The sequence below is a fragment of the Mastigoproctus giganteus genome, chromosome 2 (assembly GCF_048544385.1).
Source record: "Mastigoproctus giganteus isolate SK-2022 chromosome 2, ASM4854438v1, whole genome shotgun sequence".
NCBI classification, from domain to species: domain Eukaryota; kingdom Metazoa; phylum Arthropoda; class Arachnida; order Uropygi; family Thelyphonidae; genus Mastigoproctus; species Mastigoproctus giganteus.
The window spans coordinates 132,674,101-132,699,419 of record NC_143576.1 but is presented as its reverse complement, the minus strand read 5'-3'; the positions used below and the strand labels follow the sequence as shown (position 1 = coordinate 132,699,419).

Below are 25,319 nucleotides of genomic sequence, written 5' to 3'. Positions count from 1 at the left end.
CCAAAAGGGGATCAAAGGTTGATATGAGTAATTACAGACTTGTTAGCTTAATTTCTGTTCCAGAGAAAATAATGGAGTCACTGTTTAAAGATGCAATGCAAGACTATCTAGACAGGACTTCTGTCAGACAGCATCATTTGTTAAGCAATAATCTCATTTAACCAATTCGATTGACATCTACAATTCACACACAAAAGAACTGGAAAATAAGTTTCATATCATATACAGTTACTCCCCAACTTATGTAATACTCGACTTACATAAATTGGACTTTACGTAAGTTTTGGCTCGTTGGTACAAACTGAAAAAAATACAGAAACGTATTTTGGATCCTGTAGGAATAAATGGAAGTATTGTGAAAATATCATAATGTGAACTCAATAACACATTTTATTTTTATTTTTTTAGTAATTCATTCCAAGACTTGAGAAGTTAAAATTTTTGTTAAATAACTAAGCTATTTAATTCTCTAAAATGTAATTTTTATAATGGAAATTGTATTAGTTTTATATAAATTTATGTCAAATAAGCAAAACACAAAAATCACTTTTAACTAAAGGATGCAAAAACAAAACACAAAGCCAACACGTTTACAAATGCTACTATTTGCTGAGAGGAAGAGCTACGCAGCCGGCTGGAGAATGCACTACACTTTCATCGTTATCATTTTCTTAGGCTTTTCTGTTAGTGAAATCTATTATAAATGGGTAGTAAACTCAATCTTATTTCATTTGTGATAATACTGATAGCTGGAATTGTGTGGGTTTTTACGTTATTGTGGTGAAATGTGTTTCCCCTTCACTGAAATCTTCAATCATAAATAAACTTTCAGAACCTTCTCTTCATTCCTGTTTACTGATTACAATGATGAAGGGAAAACGACCAACAGAAAGTGCAAGTGATGGCAGTGCTAGGAAACAAAACAAAATTGATTTAGAAATGAAGATGAAAATGATTAAGAAGAAGCAGGACCAAGTTTGTTATCTCTCGCACAGGAATTTAGTCTTGCTGCTTCAACAGTGAATGCTATTTTAAAGGAGAGTGTGTGTATAAAAGAACATGTTAAAGGATCAATGCATATAAGATCAACAATAATCACAAAACAGTGTTCAGTGCTATATCAAATATGGAAAAGCTATTAATAATATCGATGGAAAATCAGATTCAGAAGCGAGTGCCCCTGAGTCTAATATTGTTGTTATTTGTTTTTTAGGAGCATTAGCAACTAAGGCCACATTGCTCCAGGGATATGCGGTGGTCATCCCCCGACCTTTCCGCATCCTTCATATTTGGTGAAGGACCCTGGTCTAATCAAGAAGCATGTGCTATGCACTGCTGCTCCTGCCCCACAGGCTACAGAGGCCCTGAGTCTAATGGCCATTCAGGCAAAAGCAAGAAGTATTTATGAACCCCACATCAAGTTTGTGACAAGCAACAGGTGGTTCAATAGGTTCAAGCATAGCCTTGGTTTCCACAACATTAAAATAAAATTTTTGTAATTTTGTACACTTTTTAAATTTTTCCTGTGCATGAGATAAAAAAAATTGAATCAAACATTCTTTTTTGCTTCATCAAACATTTCTTTTTTTGCTAGAATCAAATTCAGTGTGCACAGTTGTGAATGCTGCAAAACCTTTAGGGAAATTCCGACTCATGTAAAATTCGACTTACATAGAGTTCTGAGGAACGCAAATCTTACCTAAGTTGGGGAGTGGCTGTACATGGATGTCAGGAAAGCTTTTGACAGTTTTGCACATAAAAGACTGTTGTACAAATTGGAGTAGTGAGACATTAAGGCCAAATTAGTGCTATGGATAAAGGGATGGTTGAGTTGGAAGAAGACTGCTTTTCATGGACTAATGTTATTAGCGGAGTTCCACAAGTTTTGGTGTCAGGCCCACTGCTGCTTTCTTTTATTTATTAATGATACTGATGAAGGTATATCATGCTTATTGTCCAAGTTTGCAGATGATACAAAGATTGTCAGGGTGATTAATGACAGTATGCTACTGCAACAGGATATGATGTTGCCCAGTGGTCAGGAGCAAGAGTGCATAGCACGCGTTCCTTGAGTGGACCGGGGTTCAAGCCCGTGACTACTAAATACGATAAATATTTGTATTGACGATTTATTGTAAACTCTACTGACTTGGTTGTCATGCCGGAGTATAAACAGAAAATTTATTTATTTATTTAAAAGTTACGCAGATGGATTAAGAAATGGCAACTGAAGTTTAACATTGGCAAATGCATAGTACTCAATATGGGTAGCATGTAACCCCAGAGTCAAGTACCAACTGTGTTGTACTACACTTGGGGTAGTGGATAATGAAAAAGGCCTGTGGGTAATTATGCAATCAGATATGAAGTTTTCTGAGCAGTAGAGATAGGCTGCCAGGTCTTTTTCATTCTCTACTACGCTGAGTATAGTGCCACACAATTGGTATGTTATTCTGGGATCAATGCTAAACATATGCAGTACCTTACATTTGTCAACATTAATTGCCACTTCTCAGCCCATCTGCTTGATTTTTCTAGATCTTGTTGCAGTAGCACAACAGGTTACTGTCATTAACCAGACTGCCAACTTTTATGTCATCTGCAAACTTAAGACACTAAGACTGATATGTTTATCATTAATAAATATTGAAAACAAACATTTTAGCCACCAAGTGCCACTTGGTGAAGACGCAGACTTCTGTAGCCGCTGCAAACGGATAAGCTTTCCTTGAAATTTTATCGTATTTTTGATTAGTTAATGTATTAATTTGTGTTTTACAAATAGATTAAATAGGCTTAGTAGCATTTGTTAGCATATTTTTTAAATTTAGCTAGTGACTTTGTAAGTTACAACTCGCTACTCGTACCATTATCGTATCGGTGTTTTGGCAGAATCAGTAAAGAGCATAACCAGTAGCGCAGAAGAATAGTAGGATTTAAATTGTAATAAATAAGTATTTTGAAGGTTTTAATCACTTTTTGGGCATATATCTTTTGTATTTAGCTAAGAATATAACTAATGTATAACGCAAATAATCTAAGGTATAACGTAAACTATATAGCGGAATACGTATTACTGCATTAGCTAGTATAGTATTAAATAGTTTTTTTTTTTTTTTTTTGTTAGTTGTTGGCACATCGGCTTCTGTGGCCATAATGCACCTCATAAAAAGTTTTACTCTGATCCAAGCCTGAGGCGGGATTAATACCCGCGACCTTTGGGTTGCCAGGTAGGCACTTAACCCACCTGGCTAGCCCGGTCAGCATATTATAGTCAAGTATAGTATAGTAAATTAATTTATTAATTAATTTACTATATTATTCTAATTAATTTTCATTGTTAATTAATTACATCACATTTAAAAGGAAATCATGCCCCAGACTAGAGTAGCGAGCAACGTGCAAAAAGCAGTGGGAGTGCTGTGGCTCATGGGGAGAACCTAAGGGGGCAATTCTCCAATGCATCACAGTCTAAAAAAATGTGAAACTTGTGAAATATTTGCAGGCCTTTCTGGAACAGGACATGATCTAGCCAAGGAGGATGGGTGCTAGGTGCACAGTGTCAAGAAATTAGGTGCCAACTCAGCATTCTGATGGGCATCTATGAGAATTTCAAAACTAGAGTAGATGCCCTTGAAGGAATTAAATTGTGGGGTACATCAAACTCTCAGCTGCCCAACTCAATGCCAGAGCTCACTCTTGTGCATCTAGACAACACAGCAGTAACCCTCAGAGCAGAATGCAGTAGTCCCACAGGAACTAGTAATTGTCAGTGACTCTGTTGTCAGGGAGATGGGAAATATATTGTGCAAAAAGGATAGGGGGAATAAAACCAGGGTACGTCTGCAGGAGCAAAAGTTGAAGAAGTTGTAGAGCAGATATCATCTTTTAAGGGCATAATGGGTGATATTGTTGTACACGTTGGCACTAATCACATTAAGAGTAGGAGATCTGCAGATTTACTTAACAAGTACAGGTCAACATTTAAAAAAAGTTGCGAGTTAGGTTAAATTTGAAAGTGTCTGCAACTCTGCCCAGACACAACAGGAGGGAATATATGATTAAAGAGCCCTGTCAATCAATTTGGCCAGGGAGAGATTGTGCAAGGCTTGTGGGGTAGAATTTTTCTCAGGATGGTCTGTGCTTGTTAACAGGAGAGATTGTTTCTAAAGGGATGGGATACACTTAAATAGCAATGGTGCAAGAATATTTACTGATGCTATCTAGGCAGTGTTAAGTGGGTCAGGAAACTGCTAGCTTGGTGAGATTCACAGAATAACAAATTAATGATATTTTCTGAGATTCACAGAATAATAATATTAATGATATTTATTAATTTCACCACAGGTAGAGGTGAAAGTGATTCTAGCACTGCTTCTATTAGAATGAGCAGCAGCCTGGAAAGCGATGTACTTGAGATTTAAAGGGATGCTAGGAGTCATCATGGAACAACTAAATACATGGGTTGTGTTAGGGTAACTAAGAGTAAGAACAGGTGCATGTATACTTGCATGTACACCAATACTAGGAGTATATTAAATAAATTTGATGAATTTGAGGTGCTGGTGAAGACATCAAAGTCAGATGTTGTTGGGATATCAGAGACATGGTGTCACACAAATTGTCAGTGACTCTGTTGTCAGGGAGATGGGAAATATATTGTGCAAAAAGGATAGGTGGAATAAAACCAGGGTACGTCTGCAGGAGCAAAAGTTGAAGAAGTTGTAGAGCAGATATCATCTTTTAAGGGCATAATGGGTGATATAAGGAATGCAGAATTGGCATTTGTGGAGTACAATGTGTACAGAATGGATAGACAGGATAGAAGGGGAGGAGAGTTGATGTTGTTAGCTAAGAAACAAATAAAATCTAAGGAAGTGCATCCAGTTGACATGGATGGATGGACAGTGCATTGCTGAGTCAATTTGGTGTGACATAAGCACTGAGAAAACCAAGTTGAGAGTAAGAAATAGAGAGGACCAGTAAATCAGATTGTCTTATAATGGGGGATTTTAACTTCCCAGATATAGACTGGAACTTGTGGGTTGGTCACTCAGACACTAGCAAGACTTTTGTGGATTTATTGGATCATTGTTTTCTATAGTAGCATGTTCGAGAGGCAACCAGAGGAAGTAATACGCTTGATCTGATTATCAGCAGTGATTCTTCATGAATGAAGAATTACTGCTGATAATCACTGCTAGTGGTTCCTTTATCTGTAGATTCTTCATGAATGAAGAATCTACAGATAAAGGAACCACTAGGTGGCAGTGTTCACAAGGTACTGATGTGGGATTTACTTAAAGATGTAACTACCATCAGGGGTAAAGGGAAGGGTTTTTGCTTTTGTAAAGATGACAACAGTAGTCCTAGACAGTTTTTAAATTCTATACAGTGGGACAACTGATGATGTTACCAACAGCATATTCTAAACTGATGATGACAACTGATGATGTTACCAACAGCATTCAAGGAATTAATCCTGTAACTACTAGGCTATTTATACCAACTAAGAAATGCTATTCAAGGTTTAGGCCTAAATGGATGTCAGATGAACTAATCAGATATGTGGCAGAGAATAAAAATGCATGAGATGCATATAAATTATCAGGCGACACAGAAGCTCATGGTAGATACAAACTATTCTGTAATTTTTTTTTTTGGTAGTTGTTGGTGCATCGGCTTCTGTGGCCATAATGCACCTCCCAAGGTTTTTGCAGTACTTTGATCCAAGCCTGAGGCAGGATTCGAACCCACGACCTTTGGGTTGCCAGGCAGGCACTTTACCCACCTGGCTAGCCCAGTCGGCATTCTGTAATCAAGTCACAAAAGAGGTTAGACAAGCAAAGGCAGATTACGAGAAATCTTTGGCAAAGGATGCTAAAAAAAACAGTAAAGATTTACTTATGTAAATTCTAGATTGTTCCACATGACATCAACGTTTCGATTGTTGATGAACCTGCTGTGGTAGCTGACAAACTGAATGGATATTTTGCATCTATATTCACACATGAGGAGGTTCGTAGGGAAGTGGAGGCCAGAAGCTTACCAAACTCTGGAAGAGAGCTAAATGATTTTGTAATAACTTTGAGCAAAGTAGAGGAGAAATTGTTGAAATTGAACATAAGAACGGTACCTGGGGTGGATGGAATTTATCCAGTTTTATTAAAGGAAGCAGCAAAGGAAGTAAGCAAACCCTTAGCCATAATTAAGAAAGCTTCCTTTTTCTGGAAATATAAAAATGTGTCCCCAATTCACAAAGGGGGATCCAAAAGGTGATGAGTAATTACAGACTTGTTAGTTTAACTTCTTGCAATGAAAATAATGGAGTCACTGGTTAAGGAAGCAATGCAGGATCATCTAGACAAGACTGCAGTTATAGTTCAGACACAACATGGGTTTGTTAAGGGGAAGCCTTGTCTGGACACTGCTCATCATGGACTAATGTTATTAGTGGAGTCCGCCAGGGTTCAGTGTTGGGCCCATTATTGTTTTCTGTATTTATCAATGATACTGATGAAGGTATATCAGGGCAAATGCCTAAGTTTGCAAAACGATTCTGATCAGTGCAGACAGGTTGCACGAGTAGTTCATGGTGTCTTGTCAATGATATATAGAAATTTTGCAATGGTCGGGCCACACCTCGAGTACTGTATACATGTCTGGTGGCCTCATTTTAGGAACGATGTAGAGCTGCTGAAATGAATACAGAGAGGGGAAACAAGATTGGTGAGTGAAATAAAGGGTGGCTGTTACCAAGAAAGGATTAAGTTGTCTTAAATTGCAGCTGCTTCTCAATTAGATCACCTTGCAGGTGCCTAGTCAATAGACTAGACACCTGCGAGGTGAACTAATTGAGGTATATAAGGCCTTGAATGGTCTAAGCAAGCTCAATGCTGGTGGGATTCTTCCTCTTCCTGAGAATACTCACCTGAGGGGACATAAATTCAAACTGACAAAAGACAATTGTAGAACAAATGTGTGGAGATTTGCCTTTAGCCAGCGGGTGGTTGATAGTTGGAGCAAATTCCATCTGTTGTAATGGAGGTCAACAACTTAAATAAGTTCAAATAGACAAACATTTGGAGTGAATGGATGGGTGAAATAGGGAAGGTTTTTTTGGCTGATGCTATATAAAACTTGCTTCTTTGCATCATATGCCTGTACTAATGCTAATGCTAACAACAATGGGCACAGCACTAAAATCTGGAGAGCTCCAAGAAGAGGTCTTCGGGGTTCACTGCTGCCCATTACATTAGTCCAAAAACAGCAGAGCCCACTGGTATCTACTCTGTCTTCTCCAATGCAACCATCTCTTTATCCACAGCATGCCCCTAGTGCCACTGCACCAATCTGTACAGCAGTCTTAATGTGGAACATTATCAAAAGCTTCTCTACATTCTAAGTACAGTAGACTCTTGATTTTCCGGGATAGATGGTAAAAAACAAATCCCAGATAATCAATTTTCCGGTTAATTCAAAAATACAGAATTCCCCGACATACGTAAGAGATACATTCCAGGACTTCTTACTTCGTGAAGTTTTACGTAACTCGGGAATGACTAATAACATATTGCTACTATATTATTATTGACAAATCTGAATTCAGTGCAATACTTGTTAATTTTTGACCATTTTCATACATTCTTATTAGTTTAATTTTCTGATTCAAATCGATCGCTTTCCTTTTCTTGGTAGATTTACTAGTACCGCTGTCACTTATTCTCTTAGTCGGCACCATGATAACGATCAAAATGAAATTTTCTGTAAAGAACTTCACAGGGTTAAGGCGAAAACTCAGTATTATCACCCCACACAAGCTCACATTTTGCTAAAGCACATTTCTGGAGGTCACTACCATAAAACAATGAAAAAATTTGCACTTTTCGTGTTATTGGGCTTTTCTGTTCGTGCATCTAATTATAAACGGGTAGTAAATTTGATCTTATTGCATTTGCAAAAATACCGATAGCTGGAATTGTGTGGGTTTTTACGCTATTATGGTGAAATGTGTGTCCCTTTTCACTGAAATCTTGAGTCATATATAAAAAAAAAAAAAAAAACCATAAATAAATTGTAAGAATCTTCTCTTCTTTCCTATTTTTTTGCTTGTTACTCCGTATCTCACTTGTGTAATTTGTGCGTGTCATGATCGTCGTTATTGATTGCTTATTTTATTTATTTATTATTTTTGTTTGTTTTAAATTTTACAATCCTTAAAAAAAAAAAAATTTACGTAAATCCGTAGTTGCTTAAGTCAGGGACTTACTTTTGAAAAATGTTCAGCAACCTACATAAAAAGTTATGGCGATAGATAAAAAAACAAAAAAACTTACCACGCACTACTCGCGTGTCCAATATACAATGCTTCCCTTTATTTTTTGCGATGTCGATTTTAAGTCTAATAACTTTCCTATATTTTTTATGATGTTGCGTATGGTTTGGTCACCAACATTATAATGGTTCATTAGAGATAACGGATGCACCATTTTCAAACTTTTGAATAATTTCGAGTTTTTGTTTAACTGAAAGCGAACAAAAAAAAAAAAATTAGACATCCCTGACATAAATAACGAAACAAAATTTGTCTTTTTGCAGTTCAATGTAACACAACAATCGACGCAATGCACTGAAACAAACTAAACTTTTTTTTCTTTTTCGTTTTTTTTGAGCAGCAGGTGTGAAGACAGCGGGGAAGATACACTAATCTCCCAATGACAACTTATAATGCTGCCTGCCGCTTATTTACGACTTGCAAAACATCTGTTTATACCTATTCTATTTATTGGAAGGTGAACCCCCAATCCCCCACCTCTTGGTTACACCACTGGTGATAAAAATACATGGATTATCCAATAAATTCAGGTTTTTTTTTTTGGTTTCACTTTTCCTTCATATTGTTTATTTTTTTAATTGCTAGGTATCCTGTGTTGTTGGCAAAATCCATCACCATGATGATGCAGCATGACTCATGGGAAGGCACAGCTTCAACAGCAATTGAAAAGTCACATACAGTAGAGCGTCAGTTATCTGGAATAATTAACGTTACACCTCTTCCAGATAGCAAAATTTTGTAGGGTAAAACTAAAATCCTGTTATAGTGTATTAAGGTAAAAGAAAAAGCCTAAATAGCATGAAAAAAACAAATTTATTTAGCATTAGCATTAGTAGAGGCATATGATGCAAGAAAGTAAGCTTATTCAGCATCAGCCAAAAAAAAAAAAAAAACCACTACTCCCATTTCACCCCTCCGTTCGTTCGAAATACCTGTCCAGCTGAGCCTCAAATTTGTTTAGGCTATCAACTTCAACAACAAGCGATGGGAGTCTATTCCACAAACCAACTGCCCGCTGGCTAAAGGCAAATTTCCGCACATCTATCCGACATCCGTCCTTCCTCAGTTTGAATTTATGCCCTCTCAGGTGATTATTCTGAGCAAGAGGAAGAATCCCATCGGCATTGAGCATGCTCAAGCCATTCAAAGCCTTATACACCTCTATCAGATCACCTCGCCGATGCCTAGTCTCCAGGCTCTGTAATTTGCAAAACTTAAGCCTTTCTTCGTAAGAGCAACCCTTTGTTCCATTCACTAATCTTGTTGCCCTTCTCTGTACTCGTTCCAGCAGCTCTACATCCTTCTTGAAATGAGGCCTCCAGACCTGTATACAGTACTCAAGGTGTGGCCTGACCAATGCCTTATACAAGGGAATAATCACATCCCTGTCCCTGCTAGAAAAATTCCTGTATATCATTGACAAGACACCATGAGCTACTCTTGCAGCTCGTCTGCACTGCTCAGAGAACTTCATATCTGCCTGCACAATTACCCCAGGTCCTTTTCATTCTCTACCACTGTCAGCGTAGTACCACAGAGTTGATACGTTGATCTGGGGTTACTGTTTCCCATATGTAGTACTTTACATTTGTCAATGTTAAACTTCATTTGCCACCTCTCAGCCCATCTGCTCAACCTTTCCAGATCCTGTTGCAGCAGCATAGTATCAGTAGTGTCCTTAACAACCCTGCCAACCTTGGTATCGTCTGCAAACTTGAACATTAAGCCTGATACACCATCATCAATATCATTTATAAATACAGAAAACAACAATGGACCCAACACTGAACCCTGAGGAACTCCACTAATAACATTAGTCCACGTTGAGCAGTGTCCACTGATTACCACTCTCTGTCTTCTGCCACTCAACCATCCCTTTATCCATAGCAGCAATTTGCCTCCAATGCCACACTTCTCCAATTTGTGCAGCAGTCTTCCATGCGCAACAGATCCAAATATATAAGATCCAAATATATAATATCAAAGTTATTCCCTGCATCCAGTTCTTTTGTGACTACATCATAGTATCCAATCAAATTGGTCAGACAAGACCTGCCCTTAACAAAACCATGCTGTGTCTGAGCTATAACTGAATTCTTGTCCAGATGATCCTGCAGTGCTTCTTTAACCAGTGCCTCCATTAATTTTCCTGGAACCGAAGTTAAACTAACAGGTCTATAATTACTTGTGTCAGCCTTTGATCCTGCTTTGTGAATTGGGGTTACATTTGCACATCTCCAGTCCATGGGTACCTCCCCTGAGTCCAAAGAAGCTCTCATAATTATGGCTAGAAATATGATTTAAATCATATTTCTAGCCATAATTATTAAAAACTATTTAATTAAAAATAATAATACAGTCGATTCTGGTTAATTGGGACACATCGGGAGAGATCACTTTGGCACAATTAAGCGAAATTTTAATGAGCTGAAAAGCACATTCTAACAGAGGCAAAAAGGTATGAATAAAATAAAGGGAATGTGATATTTAAAGAAAGCACACTATATTTAAGTTATATTGGTACAAACATTTATTTAAAAATAACTAAAGCTAAAAGCAAACAATATGTACATATGTAAAATGAAGATACAGTACAGAATAATATCCGTGTGTCAAGCAAAGGTTACACATTACTTAAGGGTTCTTACTTTGGAAAAAATTATGAAGTGTACCCTGACGTGTTCTCTTTATGGACTGCAATTGAACAAAGTCAGTGCAGGCATCTAATGCTGATAAAGACTGCCTTCATTGCCTTCCTGCATGAAATGGCATCGCAATTCAGTGATACATTTCCTGGTATCCTGGTTAGTCACTCACTTAGGTATATCGTCGTCATCATTTTCTTGGTCTTTTGGTGTCTCTGAGTGTTTTGCCACAATTTGTTCAATAATCATTTCCTCATAATCTTCATTTTCATCATGGCATTGAAGGTTATCGTCAATCGTTAAAAATTCTTCACAATTTTGGACCTGTTGCAGTTCCAAAGCCATGTCATTTTCTGTACAGCTTATCGCGTCTGAATCACAATTAGTCGTGAAACCACATTTAGCAAAACAATTCCGAATTGTTTTGCTGTTTATTCCTCGCCAACTATCGGCGATAAATTGTACAGCTTTTAACACTGAAACTTTTGCACTAACCTCTATTGATTTCAAAGATGATGTCAGCAGATTTTCTTCAATTGCTTCAAAGATGTGATTAACCAGCTTTCCACGATAATAGGTCTTCAAATTTTTTATAATTCCTGCATTCATAGGCTGCATCAGGGATGTGGTGTTAGGTGGTAAAAATTCCAGTTCAATATTTTTTAAACCAGTTACATTAGAATGTGCTGTGCAGTTGTCCAATACCAACAGAATTTTTCTGGACTTCCGTTGCAGTTCCGCATCCCAGTTCATTAGCCATTGCATAAAAATATATATGTCATCCAAGCCTTCGTATTGGCATAATACGAAACTGGCAAACTGTCTATTGTAAGCCCCGTGAAACAATGAGGCTTAGCACTTTTACCAATAACCAAAAGTTTGAGTTTATCATTTTCTGAGCAGTACAACACTATTACATGATCCATTGCTTTCTTTGAACCTGACAGTGTTGTGTGTTGATAGCTGAGGGAATCCTCCAGTGTAGCACGATAATACAGGCCTGTTTCATCGGCGTTGTAAATGTCATCCCCACTAAATTTTTTAAACAACTCTGGCAGTTTTTCAGATTTCCACTGAAATCTGAAAAACTGCCAGAAATCAGATTTCCATTGACTGTTCTGATGCTCAGCACTCGTAGCATCAGCACCGTCCTTCTCGCCATGTGCTTTTTTGTAACTAATGTCATGTCTACACTTCCATCGAAACAACCAACCATCCATCACTTTGAAATTTACATGACCAACTTTGGCCAATTCTTATGACTTGGTTTTTAGCATAGGGCCGCTTACATGCACTCCTCGTTTAGATACAGTGGAAAAACCATTGATTCAAAGCATCCTCGACATCTGGATTTTTGCCTTTCCTCTTTTGCTTATGAGATGTTTTCTTTAAACCCACGCGCAATGTCCACTCCTCTCTAAGTTTTTCTTGTTGCTGTAGCAGTCGTGAAATTGTAGATTTTGGCACCTTTATTATCTCCGCTAGCTGACAATGACTGATGTTAGGAGGCTGACTTTTTATCTTGTCAAGAATAGCATTTTTTTCTGAAAGCAACAAATCTTTACATGGCATCTTAACAGGGGTCTTAAATGTACTGGAAAAGGGGGGGGGACCAAAATCAGTGCATTGTTTGATACAGTTTTTAATCTATTCTAACCCACAAGACGTATACATATGTACCTAGTGTGATCGTAAACAACTGCAAGCAAAATTTCTTCAGAATCCAATTACCACGACACAGAACAAATGAAAAACAACCACTGTACGGCACGACTTCGCAATAACTGACTCGACTGCTGCCCGCATGATCTCTTTGTTACAAACCATCTAAATTAGTTTATTGTTCAATAAACTATATTTAGATATTTGTGCATACCATCTAAATATAGTTTATTGTTCGATCACGACCTTCATTGCCCCAATTAAGCGGTGAGTTGGCCCAAATAAGCAGAATAAATTCAGGCTAAATATTTGTTTTGTTTCTGTTCTTCATATTTTGCCACAAATATGAAGGGGCACATTTAATCAGCTGCCCCGATTAACGGGTGCCCCAATTAACCGGAATGCACTAATAATGATTTCTACATAAAAATTCCACATTTACATACTGTATGTATGTATATTTGGATATAGGTATTTCACTGCAAATTTTATGTGGAAAAAAATTTAAAGTAATTTTTTTTAAATAATGTTCCATCTTTTGTTGTTTTGACCTTTTTTTTTTTTTTTTTTTTTTTGCTACAACATCTCTCAAGTTCCTTAATAATATCAATTTGATTATATCGCATTCTTCCTGGTTTTCTGTCCATTTCAGTGCTGTTTCTTTTCGTTGACATTTTACCATAAAACAACTGAGAAAAATAATAAATTGCACAGTTTTGGGCTGATATTATTCTTACTGAACCTGGAGCTAAAATAATGCTCATAGCATAATAAATATTTGTCTCAAATACTATAATTAATATTTGAGGCGGAGATGGATAGATGAAATTCGTGAGTTTTTGAGTAGTAAATGGATGGCCAGTGCTCAAAACAGAAGGAACTGGAAAGTTGCTGGAGAGGCCTTCATCCTGCAGTGGATTGAAAATGGCTGATGATGATGATGACTATAATTAATAAAAAAAAAAAAAAAAAAAATCAACCTTTAAAATTATTCTGAATAACAAACATTCTGCTGTACCGTTCAGAAATCTTTTAACAACAGCCCAAGGGAATGATATGCTGCATAAAGGAACAGAAGTTAAAAGCTTCCTCTGTGCTGATTGTAAAAATTTGACGATTAGTTGCAAAAACTTTTTCCAAGAAACATGGCCATAACACATGTGGAAGTTGAACCAGTTACACTGGCAGGAATCTTTGCCATAATCACCAGCAGTAAAGTAGCACACTGCTGAGAATCGAGGAAAGACCATACATGGCCTTCCCTCGTCCTGATGCCATATATGCTTTGCCTTCTTGCAACTTTTGCCACTACCAATACTAATATATCAGTAATAGTAATAATATTGATTTAATACTAGCTACAGAAAAAAAGAAATCTGATTGAACTTCTGGTATTATAAATTCTAATTTAACACATTACAACTTTAAAACCTTAAAAAAATAATAAAATCTGATATGAAAACTTATAAACCACATACAAATTTAGAAACTTACTAAACTACAGTATAATGAAAAAATATTTTAAAAAAATGATAAAATATTTCTTGTTACAACAATTTCACAATCTCATTAAGGATTTTCAAATCCTTATCAATGTAATTTTTACACACTCGACCAAAGACCATAAAATTTTCAAACTCAGGAAGAGAGAGAGAGATAAAAGATTACAAATTGATTATTCCTTCACACCAGGGTAGAAATAAAAAATAATTATTAATTCTCAAAGTGATTCATTAAATATTAAAAACCTGAAATACAATTTCATTTGTATGTTAAGAACTGTCTAATCTTATAATCAGACTTCAACAAAATGTTTTTTTATTATTATTATCATATGGTGTAAGGAAGCCTTAGGCTTATGCTGCACCAGCTAAAAAAAAAATTCTGAATTACCCTGTGTGTGTGTGTGTGTGTGTGTGTGTGTGTGTGAGAGAGAGAGAGAGAGAGAGAGAGAGAGAGAGAGAGAGAGAGAGAGAGAGAGAGAGAGAGAGAGAGGAGGAATCAAAGGGGAATCACCAAGAAAGAGAAGAATGATGATATCCAGCTCAAGACCCTCGGTGTCCCATACTCACCAGATGTGAGCCCCTGGGTTTAATAATGCAATAGGGATGTCTTGTACCATATTAATTTAAAGGTTTAGGATGTTGGAATATATAAATTGAGGGATGTAAACTATAATTTGTATTATCAAGAAAATTCGTGGCAATCTTAACTGCATTAAAGTTTTTCAATATCAAATTAAATATTGATTTCTGAATAGGAAACAACAGCTTGACCTGTAATAAAACAATTTTCCTGCTATTATTGTCATTCCAAATATCATCACCAATAACTAGCTAATATTCTTTGTAAAATACTATTCATCATGAATAATGACCAACTGATGCAACAGAAAATTCAAAATGGAAAGCATTCAAAGAAATAATCTTGGAAGCTACTAGGCTTTTCATACCAACTAAGAAATATTGTTCAAGATTTAGGTCTAAATGGATGTCAGATGAACTAATTAGACATGTGGCAGAGAATAAACATGCATAGGATACATATAAATTAACAGGTGACACAGAAGCCTATGATAGATACAAGCTGGTCTGTAACCAAGTCACAAAGGAGATTAGGCAGGCAAAGGCGGATTACAAGAAATCTTTGGCAAAGGATGCAAAGAAAAACATCAAAGAGTTCTTTACTTATGTAAACTCAGGAAGGGATGAATCAGATTGTTTCACTTGAATAATTAAAACCGAAGGGTATTGTCCTAAACTAATAATTTTAGAAATCAGTTCAACTAATAATAAAGAAATTCACTCTTCATTAGCTTTTATTTCTTTAGTGGAAAGATCATCAGATCATGTGTATTTATTATTTTTTAACTGATTTATAATTTGATAGTGTCACCGTATGATGGGTTAAGAATTACACATGATTTAGATAATATGGGAATGATAATTTTTGGAAATAAAGTGCTACAATAATGTGAATCTAAAGCAGAAGTATCTATAAACTTCTTGGCAAAATTATTAGCTAGGTACAATGCTTTGTTGATACCAGGTATAGTACTCAAACTTGATAAGGTAATTAACATTAACAACTCCACTCCTTTTAGCAATTATCCTGTTAATTAAATAACATTTCTCCTTTTTTATTATAAAATATTCCTATCTTGAAATTTCATTTTATAATAAGCTTTTTTTTGTTTCTCTATTATGATATTAACCTTAATCTTAAGAATTTTTTATTTTGTAAAATAACATGATTTTGATGGAAAATTCCTGCATTTTCTATAAAATCCCTCTCTCTCTCTGTAAGATCTAATCCTTATTCTCCTGGTTGAGCCAAGGTTTATCATGTTTTCTGGGAGAAAAAATTGCTCTGTTCTATTCGAAAAATAATTTGTAGCTAATGATAAGTTTTTTAATAAGTTGTCACTGATGTCAGACCTCTCCCGGATAGCCAAATTTTCTGGATAATTTTTCCCGTAAGATTAAATAAATTTAACCTTACCGGAAAATTAAAATTAAATAAGATTAATTAAATAAAAAAAAAAATTATAAACCAATCTCAGAAAACAGAAACATCCATCCAGGCATTTTTATGATTTTTATACAAAATAGGAAAATTAGAAAGATTTTTAAATGCTCTCGGTTTTTTCGACCTACAGATAACGAGCATGAACAATCTGTGCATCCCAGTGGATTTGCACACATAGCAATTGTAATTCGCTTTTCTCATCTTCAAACTTGGTTCAGCTATTTCTCTTTTAGTGGCTAGGGTTTTTCTCGGTAATGCCTTCCATAATAAGCCTGTTTCATCAACATTCTAAACATCTTCTTTCTCTTTCTTTCTTTCTTCTTTGCTATAACTGAAGCAAACTTACTTTTCAAAGGACACCACTGACGATTCATCTGCAGAAAGTTTTCCACCTTGAATATCTAGTTCACGTATGCTGTGCCTCAGTTTAAAGTTTTTCAGTCAACCTGTGCTTGCCTTAAAATCTTCATTACCTATTAATTTTTGATTAAAATCCAATCCTTTTTCGCACAACATTGGGCAGAAAACAAAAAAAATAAAATGAGTGCACTCTCTAAAACGGCATTTTCAGGTTTCAACATTTTTTTTCCTGCTAGATCCTCCTTCACTATCCATAATTGACACAAATTTTCTGTTATTGCATTGGAATTTTTCTTAATGTTGTAAATTGTTGAAGTCCCCACATTAAACTCTTTGGAGTGATTTCCTAAATTTTCACCTTTTCTGATTCTATTAATAATTTCCGATTTTTGTTGAAATGTTAAAACTATGCATTTTCTTTTTGTTCACATTTTTCCATAAAAAAATGAGAAAAATAATAAATCACACAGTTTCAGGCCAATATTATTCTTACCAAATATAGAGCTAAACTAATCTGAAATTAACTCATGGTGTCCGAGTAAACCCAGTAGTCTCTGTGATATTTTTCTGCAGAACATTTCTGAAGGTCACATAGAAATCTAGAGATCACAACCAAAAAAATAAAAACAATTTGCAGTTTTCGGTTAACTGGGCTTTTTGTTTGTACAATCTGTTATAAACAGGTAGTAAACTTGAATTTTTGCTTATTATAATCAAAATTCAATTTGCAAACATGATCACTATACCGGAGTTTACTGCACTACTGTAAAAAAAAAAATAAGAAAGATCAGCCTTTCAAATTATTCTGGATAACTGACTTTCGGATAACCAATGTTCCACTGTGCTATCAGTTAGTAGCTCTTTCAAAGAGCAATTCGCGAAAGATAACTGACACTGATAATTTGTCATGGGATTTATACAAACAACTAGGGAATGGATTTCAAGTCAGAAAAATATACACAAATAGTAGCATAATGACAAGTATTTGTCAAAATTTTTTAAAATATTTTTCAAAATATAGAATGTAACCTGAAACAGATAATAGTAGTTGTATACATGAACTTACAAAGCTAGTTATTAATTTCTGTTGTCTTTGTATTGCATACACTAATTACTAAAAACAGATATTCAACATTAAGCAGTAATTAGTAACTATTGGGTTTGAAAAAAAATTCATATTAAAATCACTGACAAAAAAGGTATTTGAAAATATCAGATCATCATCATCATGCAGAAACTGTTTTTCAAATTCTTGAATAAACTGAGGTAATGATAATGAAGGAAGTCTGTATACAGCACAAACTGTAAAGATATCCTTAGAATTTATTCCTAATAAGTGAAAAGTACAATTTTCAATAAGTTGTGTTTGATACAATTCTTTCAACAAAAAATTTTTTTTATAATAAAGCTAAACTTATCTTCTCTGGTCTCTTAATTTATAGTTTCCAAACCCTATTATATTATAATTATCAATCTCATCCAAATTAATATTAACTTCAAAGAGTACAAATCATGAAGCATACATTAACTTTAAAAACTGTATATTCTCTGAAAAATGAAACCAGATTCCTTAGGGACCTTAAATTCAAAACAAGTAGTATAAAATAATTTATAAATTTATTGGGATAATTAATATTCTTTAATAAAATCACGAGGAGATACAAAACATAGTGTGAAAAAAATTCATTATCAATATGCATGGGTATATAGTAAGTAAGAAGAATGTATTATTATAAAACTTACTATATTATTTTTTTTGTTAAATATTCACATAATATATTTCTAATTATATTAGTTGACTCATGCTTTTTTACAAAACATCTTCCAAAGCTAATCCACACAAATTTATAATTCTTAGCTTTTGAAATTTCTTTTATTTTCCAAAATAATAACTTACAGTATGGTGTCATTCAAACAGACTGGTTGATTAATATTATTCTGCAATACATCATGAGAAGTTTTATAATAATAATAATAAAGATAAATATGAGAGAAGGGAATCACCAAGAAAGAAAAGAATGATGATATCTGGCTAAGGGCCCTGGGTGTGCCAGGCCCATACTCACCAGATGTGAGCCCCTGGGGTTAGTTAATCACTTTGAGCAAAATGAAAGAACATGTGATATTACACGTGCTACAGACCATATGAGACAACGCGAGAACAATTAGAAAGAATGCAGAGAAAATAAAAAAAACTTTCATAGCAGGAACAACTCAGTGTAATAAAATCCATTAGATCAAGACACAAAGAACTGGAAGAGACGGAACAGCTGTCAACAGAACAAGTTTGCTTATGATAGAAGCAAAAAAAAAGCAATATTTTGTTATGCAATGTTATGAAACAAAGGATAAAATAAATATGTACATACACAGTACAATGAGTATAATTTAAGTTCAGCTAAACTGGCAGGTCTATAGTTGAAATTGTTTGTTAGAGAACAATAAAATTTGAAATATGCTCAATACAGATGACAGAAAAGAAAAATTTACCAGTAAAAAAAAAAGTTGCCCAAATAACACCACTCAAAGAAAAATGGCACCAGCATTGCACAAATTATTGAATATCCTGCTCCACAAGTTGTTGTTGTTGTTATTTGGTTTTTAGGAGCATTAGCAACTAAGGCCATATTGATCCGGGGATATGCGGTGGTCATTCCTTGACCTCTCCGCATCCTCCGTATTTGGTGGGCATGGGCTCGAACCGTGGTCTAATCAAGAAGCGTGTGCTACGCACTGCTGCTCCTGCCCACAGAGGCGCCGCTCCACAAGTTGTCTATCATTTTCGACAACATAAATGCAGTGAAGGGCAACATTTTCCATAGTAGCAAATAACATATTTGGTGCTAGGTAGCTTAAATGCTGTGTAGTGAATGTTTGCACAATAAACAGTACCCTTTAGATAGCCCACCAAAGCTAAAAGTCACAGGAGTAAAATATGGTGAACGGTGGCCAACTAATGCAGTTCTTCAAAGAAATGAGACCTCAGAATCTGTCACTCATCTAGAGATACCATGTGGTGCAACAAAGTGATCTGAAGCTTTTTGTGTTGTTGCAATTGTGGAATGATGGAGTTAGTAAGAAAAGAATAATAACAAGTATGAATTTCTTACTGGTCCAACAGCCAAGTGGTCAATCATAAGAGTGCAGTGGTGCACTTGGAAAAAAAAAATCATAAAATTTTTCTCCAAAAGGAAAGTAGGCCTCTCCCACAACCATATCAATAAATTCTAATATGTCGCTGATTGAAGACTGGTGTTTCATATAAGAATAACAGGATATAATTTCTGTTTTCACTACATTTGGCTTCTTTCACAGAGTCAACATAAATTAAGGATTCAACATCTAAGGAAACAATCTGGTCTTCTAGAACAAGTTTATTTTTTGAAAATTTCTGAGGAACTCATCTGTGTTTTTGATGGCCCTGGGGATTTTTGGAAAAAAATCTTTTAATAATTAACTAATCATGAATAAATTTCCTTGTGCAGTTAGAGTTCAGCACTAATGACTGACCTGGCTGGGAAGTCAGCTTTATGAATCTTAATGCAAACTTCTGTTTTTCACTTCTGTCATTCCTTCCTCTTCCCCAGCTCGCTCTCGCTCGCTCTCTCTCTCTCTGTGTTTTCCAATGGAAGAGAAAATAAAAATAAAGTAAAAAGATATGGAAGAAAACAATAAATAGAAGTCTTTCATTTATTATTTTATTTGTATTTATTTTATTTACTTAATTTATTTTTTTACTTTTTTATTTTATTTTTTCATGATTCCAGAATATTTGTCACCGCATTTCCTGATCCATAACCTGTCCGTTTCTCTCAGAATTAAGCCCCCCCTCCTTTCTGAGCAAATTGGTTCTTCCATTTCTGGCATTTGGTGAACCTTTTCCAACTGCATACTCTCATCGTGAGACTGTATTTCTTTCTAAGTAACCAGAATCATTTATTCCAACCCATTCGTTTTTTTACTTTTGATCTCTCCTTCAGTTGCTTAGAATCTGGCATCTTTGTTACATCTTTACTCACCCTGACATCAGTGTTAGCAAGTTCCCAATTATGTACATGGGTCATAAGATTTTTAATACCAGTTTTCATTCTTCATATTCCTTTGTAACCAGCTAATACCATTTTAATTTAAAATTTATAATACTAGAATTTCATTCAAATTTTTCTTTTTCTCTATCCAGTTATATCTTGAAAATGACGCACAGATGATTTCCAATTTTAAAAATTATTACAAAATCTGTATATATTTTCAAAGTGTTCATATCTATTTTACCCACTTCACCCACCAGCTAAGTATATTACCTGCCTGGAAGCTCTTTGAGAGCTCGCTCATAGATCATATTGACTGTCGATTTCAATGCATCTTTTTTAAACTCAATATATCGCATCCAGTGTTTCACTGAATATGGAGTGCGCAGTATTTCCTCTTCATATGGCAGATCTTCTTCATTCTACACAAAAAAAAATATATACATATATATAATTCACACCTGCTAGAGAAAAGTGACAAGTAAAAAGTGTTTATTCTTTAAAATCGGAGTAGTAATAACGCAAAAGGACACAGTTTTACCTTGAAAACTGTCACAAGTGAAATTTTAGTACTAGCTTCTAAAGAGTAATGCATTACTTTTCTCCTAAGTAAAAAAAAAAAAAAAAGTTGGCCATGAGTATTCAATTACAAGTTTTCAATGCATAACTTGTGAATGACAATATAAGATACAGTTGAAATGATGCCTTTTGTAGGTCACCCTGGACACATGGTGACCTACAAAAGACATTTGGTTGTAGTTCAGCATACTATTTTGTAGGCTGTAATAAAGGCTTGCAAAACTGCAATGAATGCCGCTTTATGTGTAGTATCTGGTGAGCAGCCACTACAATAGATGGTGGCCACATATGCTTTAGAATATTACACTAAAAACAATATTACGAAGAAAACCTTACAAGTTCTGTCTTGTCCTAGTTTAGATGTAGAATATAACCAAAATTTGTTAATAAAAGAGAAACATTGTCTGTAAGCTGAATTTCAAGAAAAATGGCAGCAACCATGGAATTTGTCTGAGAAAGGTAGTTTTGTTTGCCTGAGACAGTAATGGATTGTGAATGGATTGGAAGCAGTGTTGAATCCAGAGCGTTTGCACAAGGGGGGGGGGTAAACTTTGGGGGGTACATGTAGTATATGTGTATATTTTTTATTATTATTTAGTATTTACAACATATGGAGTCTGCTGACGAGGCTACTAGTGACGGTCGTGTTCCAAGCCGCTAAGTGGATTTTTCTTATTTATTGATTTGAAATTATTGTTTTTCTAAAACTTTTGATTTAAATTTAGTAGTATAACATTATTTTGTGATTTTTTGATTAATTTGGTGTATTTATTCTTTACTCGGCCTTGTAAAAGTATCGGTAAGGGTTTCCACGTGTTCGTAACTACCGCTACCGTTATTAACTTTCCCGCCATTGTGATACCGTACTAGATATACCGTAGGTTATATACCGTACTAGATAGCGTTAGTTGAACTTCGTTAGCAGTTAAATTGTACGTTTAAATAAATACATATAACGACTTAGATTACAAACGTAATATAATTAATAACATAACATAATTAATTAATAAATTAATAGAATCATGACTCAGACCAGAGCAGCAAAGCAAAAGGCTCAAGCTAATGGAAGTGCTGTGGCTCAGAGCAGAACTGAGGGGGGCAGTTGTCCTCTGACTCACAGCCTTATAAAATGCACTGTTTGCTTGATGTTTGCAGAGCAATCGGGTACGGGACTTGATACTGCCAAGGGGGATGTCTTTGTGTGTGCGCGATGCAAGGAGTGTAACGATATCAGGCAACAACTCGGCGTTCTTTTGGGCCTATATGAGAGCTTGAAGGACAGGGTGGATGCCCTCGAAGAAACTAAATTGAGGGGTCCATCAAGCTCTCAGCTGCCCACATCAACGCCAGAGCTTGCACTTGGGCATCGCGTGACACAGAGACAACCCCCAAGGCAGAATGCGCTGGTCCCGAAGGAACTAGTAGTTGTTGGTGACTCTATTGTCAGGGAAACGGGGAACATGCTTTGTAAAAAAGATAGGTGGAACAGGACCAGGGTATGTCTGCCAGGGGCAAAGGTTGATGACGTTGTAGAGCGAATATCATCTTTTAAGGGCACAAAAGGTGATATAGTTGTACACGTTGGCACTAATAATATTAAGAGTAGGAGACCGGCAGAATTACTTAACAAGTACAGGTCACTGTTGAACAAAAGCCGAAAATTAGGGTTGAATTTGAAAGTGTCTGCAATTCTGCCCAGACACGATAGGAGGGAGTATATGATGAGAGCCTTGTCGATCAATTCGGCCCTGGAAAGATTGTGCAAGGCTCAAAGGGTAGAATTTTTTTCAGCCTGGACTGTACTTGTTAACAGGAGAGATTGCTTCTACAGGGATGGGATACACTTAAATAGAAAGGGTGCAAGAATATTTGCTGATGCTATCGAGGCAGTGTTAGGTGGGTCGGAAAACTGCTAGCTTGGGGGGAGACAAAGACCAATAGATTGACAGTAGCCACTGGCAGAGGTGAAAGAGATTCTTGCACTGCTTCTATTAGAATGAGCAGAAGCCTGAAAAACAAGATGCATGGTATTTCAGAGACTGCTGGGAGCCATTGTGGTACAAGTAAACACATGGGTTGTGTTAGGGTAGCTAAGAATAGAAACAGGTGCAGGTATACTTGCGTGTACACCAATGCTAGGAGTTTAGTAAATAAATTTGATGAATTTGAGGTATTGCTCAAAACATCGAAGGCAGATATTGTTGGGATATCAGAGACGTGGTGTCACACAGATATAAGGGATGCGGAACTGCAATTTGGGGAGTACAACGTCTACAGAAAGGATAGACAGGATAGGAAGGGGGGAGGTGTTATGCTATTAGTTAAGAAACACATAAAAACCAAGGAAGTGAAGCCAGTCGACATCGCTGGACAGTGCAGTGTGGAGTCAGTTTGGTGTGACATAAGCATTGGGAGATCAAAATTGAGAGTAGGAGTGTGCTATAGGCCTAATGACTCTGATGAGTATAATAAGGAACTGTACAGGGAAATAGAGTGGGCCAGTAAATCAGGGTGTCTTATAATGGGAGATTTTAATTTCCCAGATATTGACTGGAATTTGGGGGCTGGATACTCACACACTAGCAGGGCTTTTGTGGATTTATTGGATGATTGTTTTCTACATCAGCATGTTCGGGAGGCAACTAGAGGGAGTAATACTCTTGATTTGATTATCAGCAGTGATTCTTCATGCATTAAGAATCTGCAGATAAACGAACCACTAGGTGGCAGTGATCACAGTGTGCTGAAGTGGGATTTACTCAAAGAGGTAACTACCATTAGGGGTAAAGGGAAGGGTTATTGCTTCCGTAAAGGCGACTACGATGGACTGAGACAGTATTTAAATTCTATACAGTGGGACCAACTGATGATGTTACCAACAGCAAATTCAAAATGGGAAGCATTCAAAGAACTTATCTTGGAAGCTACTAGGCTTTACATACCAACTAAGAAATATTGTTCAAGGTTTAGGCCAAAATGGATGTCAGATGAACTAATGAGGCATATGGCAGAGAAGAAAAATGCATGGGATACTTACAAATTAACACAGAAGCCTATGATAGATACAAGTTGATATGCAACCAAGTTACAAAGGAGGTTAGGCAGGCAAAGGCAGATTACGAGAAATCCTTGGCAAGGGATGCAAAGAAAAACAGCAAAGAGTTCTTTACTTATGTAAACTCTAGAAGGAAAGGGATGAATCAGATTGGTCCACTTGATCTTGATGGGTCAAGTGTTGATGATCCTGCTCAGGTGGCTAACAAACTAAATGAATATTTTGCATCGACATTCACACATGAGGAGTTATTCAGCGAGGGGAATGCCAGAGGTGTATTCAACTCTAGCAGTAAGTTACAGAATCTTGAAATAACTGGGAGTAAAGTGGAGGAGAAACTGTTGAAGATAAACACAAGAAAGGCACCCGGGGTGGATGGGATCTATCCAGTTATATTAAAGGAGGCAGCAAAGGAAGTAAGCAAACCCTTAGCCATAATTATGAGAGCTTCCTTGGACTCAGGGGAGGTACCCATAGACTGGAAATGTGCAAATGTGACCCCAATTCACAAAGGAGGATCAAAGGCTGACACAAGTAATTATAGACCTGTGAGCTTGACTTCTGTTCCAGGAAAATTAATGGAGGCACTGGTTAAAGACGCACTGCAGGATCATTTAGACAAGACTTCTGTTATAGCTCAGACACAGCATGGTTTTGTTAAGGGGAAGTCTTGCCTGACCAACTTGATTGGATACTATGATGCAGTCACAAAAGAACTGGATGCAGGGAATAACTTTGATATTATATACTTGGATCTTAGAAAGGCTTTTGATACTGTTGCACATGGAAGACTGCTACACAAATTGGAGCAGTGTGACATTGGAGGCAAATTGCTGCTATGGATAAAGGGGTGGTTGAGGGGGAGAAGACAGAGAGTGGTAATCAATGGACACTGCTCATCGTGGACTGATGTTATTAGTGGAGTCCCTCAGGGCTCAGTGTTGGGTCCATTATTGTTTTCTGTATTTATAAATGATATTGATGATGGTATATCGGGATTAATGTCCAAGTTTGCAGACGATACAAAGGTTGGCAGGGTTGTCAAGGACACTACTGACACTATGCTTCTGCAACAGGATCTGGAAAGGTTGAGCAGATGGGCTGAGAGGTGGCAAATGAAGTTTAAC

The 25,319-nt window shown here is 36.1% G+C and overlaps 1 protein-coding gene across 2 annotated transcripts in view; it reads right to left on the bottom strand.

Moving 5' to 3' along the window:
• Positions 1-25,319, bottom strand: part of fand (Pre-mRNA-splicing factor SYF1 fand) — a 385,689-nt gene that overhangs the window by 354,496 nt on the left and 5,874 nt on the right. The window contains exon 2 of one of the 2 annotated variants that reach the window (XM_090368673.1): positions 20,832-20,980. In XM_090368673.1, coding sequence (XP_090224799.1) covers positions 20,832-20,980 — 149 coding nt within the window. Of the gene's footprint in view, positions 1-20,831; positions 20,981-25,319 lie in introns of those variants that run through there. The other variant, XM_090368674.1, reaches the window with a different exon arrangement.